The sequence below is a fragment of the Silene latifolia genome, chromosome X (assembly GCF_048544455.1).
Source record: "Silene latifolia isolate original U9 population chromosome X, ASM4854445v1, whole genome shotgun sequence".
Classification (NCBI taxonomy): Eukaryota; Viridiplantae; Streptophyta; class Magnoliopsida; order Caryophyllales; family Caryophyllaceae; genus Silene; species Silene latifolia.
Window position 1 is genome coordinate 88,535,735 of NC_133537.1, and position 10,418 is coordinate 88,546,152.

Here is a 10,418-nt window from a genome sequence, read left to right on the forward strand (position 1 = left end):
CACTTGTTGGCGGCCGAGGACGTCAGGTATGAACCTTCCGTTTACTTCATTTTCGAATTTTCTAACTTTCCTCATGTTTGAAATGATTGACATGAGCCACTTCTTGATGTTTGCAGAGGGAGCGTGAGCTGGAGTGAGAGCTTGCCCAGTCCCGGGAAGAGACAGCTCGCCTGTTGAGGGAGCTCGAGGTCCGCGACGCCGAGGTTGCTGCTCTCGAGGCGAGAGTTAGTGAGCTAGGCGACGACCAGCAGTAGTTTGCTTGTCGTTTTTTTTTGTCTTTGGCTGTATTTTGCACATTTTGTACATTTTTAGGACCCACATTTTGGACATTCGGACTTTGTTTTGGGGCTCGAGCCCCCAGTTTGGTGTACATATCCCCTATTGGTTGTATATATGATGGCCTGAGTGCCTTTTTTTTGGTTTGCGTTGTTTATACCTGCAGGTTAGCTTTGAACAGGTTTGGTAGATGACGGTTTATGCCGTCATGCTGCCGAAATTTACACAGAAATCACATAGAACATACATTTGTACACATGTCCTAAGTTAGCGCAAAACAACGACTCGGAAATGCAAAAATGCAAAAAAATTTGCCGAAAATGACCGGACGGTAAGGAGGGCTACCCCCTAAAAAAGGGAAAAAAAATAGAAACATATAAGTTTGAAATGTAATGTGGAACGAGAGTGAAATAATTCCCCAAAAAGAAAATTAAAAAGGAAATGTATAAGTTTGAAAATGAATAAATTAAATTGGTGAATGATTCCCCAAAAGAAAGTAAAAAAAAGAAATGGATAAGCGTGCTAAGATGACGAAAATGTCGATATCGCCTCGAAATGCGTGCCCCTGGAATTAGGAAACACGAAACATGGCAATTTGACGGATTTACCAAAATAATAACCCGTATGAAATAATGACGGCGCTCAAACATTCTAGGCAATCTTCATCAATTTCTGCAACAAAAAATCATAAACACTCGAATAAAAATCGATTTTCTTCTTTGGATTTCACTGTTGTTGGTCCTGCATCCTCTGTTAAGATCGTCTCAAATCCGGTAGACCTTGAATCGCTGGATTTGGATAACCTTTTACCTGATGATGAAACTGGGGGATGGTCTGTACAGAAGAATGGAAAGAGTAAGGAAAAACTGCCTACCATTGATGAGGAACTGGAAGGTATGATTCAATTTTCTGCTTCTGATGTTAAAAAGGAACTTGATTTCTGGCAGAATTCTGTTGTATGCTTTATTTTGGGGGCTAGTCCTCCATGGGAGGTGGTTGAGGATTTTATATATCGTTCATGGGATGAGTATGGTGTTGATAGAGTCTCGTTCTTGCCTTCTAGGGTCTTCTTGGTGAGATTTCATAAGAAAAAAGATATGGACTCTGTTTTGCATCATGGTCATTATTTGTTTGAGAATAAGCCAGTAATTGTGCGTCCTTGGTCTCCTACTGTACCTCTCACAAAAGCGCAGGTTGAGGTTGTTCCTATGTGGGTTAGACTACTAGACCTACCTTTGAAATTTTGGGGCAACTGTATACCTCGCATATCTGGTTTGATTGGGGATTATGTTAGGTGTGATGGTCCAACAGAAGAACGTACGAGATTGGCTTATGCTAGGGTACTAATTGATGTCCCCTTTGGGAAGTCTTTGCCTACTACAGTCAAATTTCTGGATGAACATGGGGAAGTGGTTACTCTCAAGGTGGAAAGTGAGTGGAACCCTATCCTCTGTAAGGATTATGGTGGGATTGACACTCTGAACAGATGTGTAAGAAGGTTAAGAGTAAGGTGCAGTCTAAACCAAGGATTACTCAGAAGTGGCAACCTAAGGTGCAATCAACCAAGCCAGCTCCTACTAAAGTGGTTGTGGCTAAGTCTCTTTCCCCCAAGGTGGTTACTCCTCGAGTTGGTGTGCCTGTTCCTAAAAAGATAATACAGAGTACTCCTTTGGATAGGCCTAAGATACCTACTGCGCAAGGGTTGAGTATTGGATCTCATAGGCCTAATACTCCTGCTAGACCCATTATAAGATTAAGCATACAGGAATTGATAGACCATGGGTCCAACTCTACATTCTTTGGTTAATATTCTTTTCTGGAAGCTTTAAACAATGCAAATCCTAGAGTGGGGATTGGGACGAGGTCTGTGATTTTGCCCCCTGAGGGGGGTGGGTCACAATGATGGGCTTTTGGAATGTCAGGGGGTTAAATAGTCCAAGCAAACAAAATTATGTTAAATGGTTTTTGCATTATCATGATATTGGGCTATTTGGCCTCCTTGAGATGAAGGTTAAGCCTTCGTCTCTAAATAGGATCAGGGATAATCTTTGTGCTGGGTGGTGTGTTTCTACTAACTCCCAGTGGCATAAGGGGGGAAGGGTGTGGCTACTATGGAAGCCTCATTTGTATCATATCCATTTTATGGAATATAATGCACAATTTATTCATGTGAAGGTGGAGGATTTAAACTCTGGAGGCTCATTTTATCTTACCATGATTTATGCCTTCAATGATGTTCAGGATAGGAAAGGCTTATGGAATAGACTTGCTTACTTTAAGAGTCTTATTAATGGACCTTGGATTGTTTGTGGGGATTTTAATACAGTTCTTAGTCCTTGTGAAAGGTTGGGTGGACAGTCAACTGATGAGGAAATAGCTGATTTCCAGGAATGTGTGGACTGTTGTAACCTAGTGGACATTGCTGCAACTGGTTCTTTTTTCACTTGGAACAACAAGCAGGAAGCAGCTACTAGAGTGTACAGCAGGTTGGATAGGGCATTAGTGAATCATGAGTGGGTTAATGAGAGAGCTGATTATTATGCTCATTTTCATGTTGAAGGGTGTTTTGACCACACCCCTTGCATTATCCAGAGGCAGTCTTTAAAACATCAGAGGAAAAAATGCTTTAAATATTTTAATATGTGGAGTGGATCTGTTTATCCCAACTGTTCAGAAGATTTGGGAAAAGTGCATCTCTGGTACTCCTATGTTTTAGATAGCAAAGAAGTTAAGGATGCTCAAGAATCCATTAAAAGAATTGAATAGAGATTTATTTGGTGATGTTGAGAACAATTGTATTAGGGCTTGGAAACATCTTGAGTATGTGCAGACTCAACTGAGAAGTGACCCTACTAACTCTGAATTGATTGGCATTGATTTATTAGCTTTGAAGGATTATCAGAAGTTGCAAGCTGCTTGTAATAGTTTCCTGGTACAAAATCTAAAGCAGTTTGGCTTGCTGATGGTGACTCTAATACTAAAATGTTCCATAGTTATTTGAAGTCCAGACAAGCTAGAAATAAGTCCTTCAAATTGCTAATATGGAGGGACTTTGCTGTAATGCTCTTGATGACATCCAGCAGGCTTTCCTAACCTTTTATCAACATTTGTTGGGTGAGTCTGCTGACCTGAAGCCAGTTAATGCAGCTGTGGTTAAGAAGGGGCCCATTTTTACTACTGAGCACTGGCAGATTTTGTTGAGTCCAGTGTCTAATGAGGAGATCAAGGATGCTTTATTTTTTATTCCAAATCATAAAGCTCCTGGCCCTGATGGCTTCTCAAGTGCTTTCTTTAAGGACTCTTGGGAGATTATTGAAGTTGATATCTGTAAGGCAATTTCTGATTTTTTACTCATGGAAGGTTACTTAAACAAATGAATCACACTTTGGTTACACTGATCCCTAAGGTGCCTTTACCTGAGAATGTGACTCAATTCAGGCCCATAGCTTGCTGTAACGTCCTGTATAAGGTTATTTCTAAACTACTTTGCTCTAGACTTGCCAAGATACTCCCTCATATTATCAGTCCTAATCAAGGAGGTTCTATTCAGGGAAGGAATATTATTGAAAATATTCTATTTTGCCAGGATATCATCAGGTTGTACAATAGGACATCAGTTTCACCTAGATGACTTATTAAAGTAGACCTAAAAAAAGCTTATGATTCAGTTAATTGGTCCTTCCTCTTTCAGATGCTGGGGGCTTTGAATTTTCCTTCTCACTTTATTACAATGATTCAGGAATGTGTGACCACTGCTTCCTACTCTCTGGTACTTAATGGTGAACCTTTTGGATTTTTTCATGGGAAACAAGGCCTGAGACAAGGAGATCCTCTCTCACCCTTGTTATTTACAATAGCAATGGAGTATTTGTCTAGGGTCCTGAATTTTGCTACAGAGATGCTACCTTTTAAATTTCATTCCCTCTGTAGTAGACTTAAACTGCAGCACCTTATGTTTGCTGATGACTTGTTACTTTTCTCAAAAGGTGATACACAGTCTGTTGAGGTTTTGTTGAGATCCTTTGCCACCTTTTCTGCAGCTTCTGGACTACAAATGAACAAACACAAGTCCAATATTTACTTTTCTGGAGTTCAGATAAAGGTTAGAGACTATATTATTGGCCTTTCAGGCTGTGTGGAAGGGCAGATTCCATTCAAGTACTTGGGTGTACCTATCACTGCTGGTAGACTGGGTAAAAAGGAATGCCAGGTGTTGATTGAAAAAATTGTTGAGAGAATCAGGTCTTTTGGAGCTAGGAAGCTCTCTTATGCTAGGAGGCTTGTGTTGGTTAAATCAGTTCTCACTTCACTTTTTACCTATTGGGCAAATATCTTTTTGATTCCTAAAGGTGTGATGAAGAAGATTGACAGTATATGTCGAAATTACTTATGGGATGGTACTAATGTCTATCTTAGAACCCCTATGGTTAACTGGGAGAGGGTGTGTACCCCGCAAAGTGAGGGAGGACTTGGCCTTAGGTATAGCCTTGACTGGAATAGGGCTACTATTGGGAAGCTAGTATGGTGGATATATAGCAAGCCAGATAGTTTGTGGATCAAATGGGTCCATCAAGTTTATATCAAGGGTAGCAGTTAGGATAGTCATGTTCCTAAGACTCATATGAGCTGGAACTGGAAGACTATCTGCAAAATTAGAGATGATTTTAAGTCTGGGTATGCTGCTAGTACATGGCTTGTTGAAAAGAAGGGTTATACTGTTTGTTCAGGATATGATTGGATTCGATATAAGGAACAGAAAGTTGGATGGGTAAAACTGATTTGGAAGAGTTGGGCTATGCCTAAACATAAATTTATGTCCTGGTTAATCCTCAGGAATGCGTTGAATGTCAAAGCTAAACTGTACAAGCATGGTATTTGCCAGGATGATCTCTGCTGCTTGTGCAGTGCTGGTCAAGAGACAATTGAGCATGTGTTCCAAACCTGTCAGTATGTGTCAATGGTCCTGTCAGTGGTGTGTGATTGGCTATGTATCCCTAAACCTATTGTGAATGGTATAATTTGGGTGGGGAGAAGAAAATGGAGTCCTTTGAAGAGAAGTATCTGTCTTGCAGCTGTCATGGCAGTTTACTATGCAGTGTGGCATCAAAGAAATAAAGCAAGATTGGAGGGCATTGTACTGAGACCGAGTATCGCGATACAGCAGATTCAGCAATGTCTCAAATTAAGAATGATTAGTTGTAAGATTGTAGCAAGTGTAGATGCAAACTGGCTGGCTTCTATAATGTAGAAGCTTATCTTAATTATTATTGTCCATAGTTTGTAATAGATGTTTTTTGAGCTTAATGAGAACTTACCTTCTACCAAAAAACAATAACCCGTATGAATAGGAAATTATTATTTGAGGAATTAGGAAAGATCCAACGCGGAAAAAACACAGAAAGAAGGCTGAGGAAGAGGCGCAGAAGAGCTCAAATCCCTTTGAAGAGGCGCGGGTCTGCGCTGTTCTGATGTATCCGTCCTGACGGATTTTAGGAAACAACTTTTAGTATAAATAGAGACGTCGAGGGAGGTTTTATTCACATAATTCTTCCGTCTTCCCTTTGTCATCTTACATAAAGCTCTCAAAATAAGCATACATCATGAATACTCTCGAAATTCGTCTAAAAGAATGGACAAATGAGTTCTCTAATGTGGAGAAACATGACATGGGTGCTTATAATTTTGGATCACTTTTGAGCTTGAAGTTGATCAAGTTGGCCAAACCGTTCCTAGATGCTTGTCTTGATTATTGGGACCCGAATTATCACGTATTTGCCTTCCCCGGAGGCGACATTTGGCCATTTCCCGAAGAAATTGATGCGATTGGTGGTTGGGACCCGGAACATTTGCCTGCTATTCCCTCTACTTCTCAAGGATATAAGAACAAGTTTAGCGACTTGCTTGGGTTGACAAGAGCTGAGGTGGACCGTCTTGTGACCTCAAAGGGAGTGCGAATGTTGGACATCATTGATCGATTCATCAATAGGGCCGATCCCACTATCTCTAATGTTGCCAGGCGAAAGGCATTCGGGTTTTGCCTACTACATGTATATGTCCTTCAAGGGCATGTTGATGAGGATTTGAGAGGTGATCCTCGTTATTTGAGCTTGATTGAGCAAATGGAGATGCGCAGGAGCCTGGCTTGCCTGTGCTTAGGAGAGATCCTGTTGGGGTTAGATAACAGGAAAGTCAACCGTGACCTTCCTTATCTGGGAAGTCCCATTATTTTGCAGGTAAAAGAATTTTTTCTTTCTTTTTTTTTCGTTTTTTTTTTCTTTTTTTTCTTTTTCTTTTTTTCTTTTTTTTTCGTTTTTTTTTTCGTTTTTTTTATACCTGCTTTTGGTAGGTCTGGCTTATGGAGCGTCTTCGATTGATCAAGCCCCTAGTTAATGTTCCTGCTTATCATGCTTGCTCAATCACGATGGGAACCAGGCTCTACATGGTGGACTTCACTCGAGTCTGCAACTATTGGGAAAACAAATTGAAGAGTGACGATGGCCCCTTGATTAGATGGATCGTACCATGGTGGCATCTCAAATCTGTCACTGGAGTATCATCCTTGGATCCTACCCGGTCTGTGCGCATTCCTGGCTTGGAGTTTATGATATGCATCTTCCCGGAGAGGTTGATGAGGCAGGTTGGATTGAAGCAGATGATTCCGAAGCTTGACACTGTCCCGCAGACTACCGTGGCGCTTACTACTGAGAGTCAAAGAGAATGGGCCATCAAATGGGCTCAAAGAAATATATGGTTCTTGAACTCTTCTGTTAGTGCTCTATGGGTGTCGGATTCCTATCTGTGGTGGTGGAAAGCTACTACTCCGGAGGAGCGCGAGAGATTGAGGAAACGCGAGCCTGTTGACTACAAGGTTCGTGATAAAGAAAAGGAGAAAGAGAAGCATCTGACTGAGGGAGAGGAAGAAGCCGGGTTTCGAGTTGTTCATCCTTCGAAGAAACCAAAGACTTCTCCTGCCGTCGAGATGGTGGTTGACAAGAATGGCAAAGCTAGACCATGAGAGGGACCATTGGTGATTAGGTCGGAAGTGACGCAAGAGCGTCTGGCTCGAGGTCGGGACAAAAAATATGATAAAAACGACAAAGGCAAAGGGAAAATGGAAGAATAGCCTAAGTCTTTATTATTTATTATTATTATTATTATTGTAATAAGAAGGTGGGGTTTTTAGAATCCTAGCCTATTTTATTTTTAAATCTTTTATTATGTAGCGTATTATTATTGAAAGAAATGAAATAAAAGAGGTTGATTGGTTATGAAACCGTTACGATTTTCTATCATTATTCTTGTCGAATTCCAAATGCATTTGCAAATGTCCTTCTATTTACATTTAAAGTAACTAATGGGTTGTATCCTGTAAAGGATTGCCTACATATGTTAGAATTATTTAATCTCATTTATTTACATATTCATATATGAAATAATTTATTTAGTCATAAAATAAATGTTAGATCTTATGCATGCAAACTAAAGCAAGATAAGAGAAGAAATCGTCTTTCTTACATTGGGATTTCGGATATAAGGGCACCAACAAGATTTCCTTCTTGTTAGTTCTTGAGCTTCCTTATAATGGATGAACAAAAGGTCCAAAATAGAACCTCTCCCAAAAGTATATACCCAAGGAACTTCTTAATAACTAATATTATTATGATCTAGTAATAATATAAGTCGTACTATAAAAATTGACACAAAAATATTTTGTATTTCCTCTTGAATATTTTCGGCCAAGAGGGGAGATTTTGTGAGGTTTTATTTCTCTAAGTTTTCACAAATTATAGAGAGAAATCACTATTTTCTTACACTAGAAAAAATGTATTATGAAAGAGTGAATCATAATGGGAAAAAAAACACTTAGCTTTTTCTCATCAAAATCGGTTGGAGGGGGAAGGAGAGACCAATGCATGGTCTTGTGTTCTTCTCAAGACAATACTAGGCATGCATGGCTAGTCATTAGGCTTTAATCATCATGTTTTCCACTTAAAATAAAAACACAATATATTCCTTAAACTCCCTCCAATTTTCGGCACTTTTAACATAAAAAGGATGGTCCATTTTATTTTGTCATTTGTCAATTGTGACATATGTGACATGTTACTTGACATGTGAAATTGTAATGTATTTTTAACATATTAAAAATCAACATACTCATAAAATATGTCATATACAATATCGACTAGTAATTCGTAATCACTTGTACCAAACTGGTTTATCAAATTATAAATTACAACGTCTTGTATTTATAATAAATTATTCATTCAATTTTAATTGTTTCGTAAACAATAATTTAATCTAAGTAACGAGACAATTTGATTACTTAGACCGTATCTAATTTAATCGAATTACAATAAGACACGTTAACTTTACTCACAAAATCATCCGTCAATTTTAAGCAATTTAATTAACTCGTATCGGCATACGATTAATTAAATAATCAATTAAGAGTATTTCCCTATAGGTATGACCTAAGGGGATCAATCGATCACCACCGTCGTGCGACGTAATGTCAAACTCTAGTCGACATATCATTACCGATATGTGTGGACCGATTGATTTGTAAAATATTACATCCCACATGTATTCTTAAAATGAGATTTAAACATGTAATCATCATGATCACTTGATTGTGATCGCATTATTGTCGGAGGACACATATTCCAACAATCTCCCACTTGTCCTCGACAAGTGTGCGTCACCAATTCTCTTGTCCTATTACTATCTCCCACTCAATGCAAGGTGTCTTTCAGGTCGTACTTGCAAGTGATCATATCGAGAGTGGTTTCCTCGATCTGGAGTATAACTGATTGACCTGAATTATCTATCATAGATACCTTCCGAGCGTGGCCACGCATTTTCAGTTCATTACTCCTCGAGTGGCCCTGAGATATTGTTTTAACCCTGACAAGGGGGTGGACAATTCCTATCGCACTAATTCCCTTCGGCTAGCCACAGCCATCATAACCCAAAATATGCCCATTTGACCCCATTTACGAAGGTCGTAGTAACATAAATCAAAGTTAATCTGAAACTGTGCCACCTTAGGTGAACAGTCTTTAGTTAAAAGAATCGACTCATTAGAATACTATAGTAGCTCTCGCCACGACCAGGCTATATAAATTTGCCAGAACTCTATAAGCGGTCACTAGGCCCGACAAAGTGTTCCTAACAGTCTGCCTATGTGATCGACAAGTCATCTCATATGACTCTATGGCACTTGAACTTGCCATCAATCGCATCACACTCTAGTCACTTTAAGACGTCACCTCATACAAGTGACTATGGGCAAATACCATGTTAATCCGAGTTCACTTTAACGGGGTTCAATATTGTCTCTACAACCCGTTTGGATGTAACAAAGTATAAAAGGAGTTTTCAGATTAAAAACTCGAACGACAAATGTGATTATCACATATGAATAGTCAATACCTGATTACTATTTCATATTTTTATAATCCATTTTCATCTTATATGTAGTTGTTCATCTCAATGCAATTGAAATGACATATGACATGACTCATCATGTTAAGCCCATGAGAAGACTTTGGTTAGTAGGTTTTATCAACTTCTTGTACCTAACTCATGATTGCAAGTGTACTCAATTTCCGTTGTAAGCATCTCTCATTGTTCTTTATTGCCTAGAACAATTCTAGCAAATCCATTTCTTAAATAATATAGCCACAATGGTTCCTTAACCATCTTTAGGTGTTTCGAATACGGTTTTGTCGGAAACCATGCGCAATCTCAATTGTCAATTGTCATTTGTGTAACACCCTTATACAAATTGGTGAATTGCATCAAAACACTTAACTTTACACCCTTAATGCTTCTACAAGCACTTAAAGATAATCTATATCGCTACTTGGTAACTATTACTTGAATTCGATTTTAAAACAATTCATCATACTCAAAGCATATGAAGTGTTATACATCATTACTTATTTAATTGATCCGGCAGCGGAAGCAAATGGAATCAATCAAATATGTTCAACTCGATTGAAATAGTCATGAATCTTATCAACATAAGACTTCTTATTTGACGCTAATATCATGTGGATTTATCTCCATAAATCCGGATATTAAGATGTATTATAATACTCCAAAAGTCTTAAATCATTCCCAATGATAAATATGTC

The 10,418-nt window shown here is 38.8% G+C and overlaps 2 protein-coding genes across 2 annotated transcripts; both read left to right on the forward strand.

Moving 5' to 3' along the window:
• The first annotated feature begins 2,178 nt into the window (after positions 1-2,178).
• LOC141617806 (uncharacterized) lies at positions 2,179-4,873 on the forward strand. The gene is made up of 4 exons (XM_074434949.1): positions 2,179-2,975; positions 3,079-3,241; positions 3,360-3,608; positions 3,968-4,873. The coding sequence occupies exons 1-4, from the start codon at positions 2,179-2,181 to the stop codon at positions 4,871-4,873; spliced, it is 2,115 nt and encodes a 704-aa protein (XP_074291050.1).
• Positions 4,874-4,897: 24 nt separating this feature from the next.
• On the forward strand, positions 4,898-5,524 carry LOC141617807 (uncharacterized). Its single transcript, XM_074434950.1, has one exon. It carries the CDS (start codon positions 4,898-4,900, stop codon positions 5,522-5,524), a length of 627 nt encoding a protein of 208 aa, XP_074291051.1.
• The last annotated feature ends 4,894 nt before the right edge of the window (positions 5,525-10,418 follow it).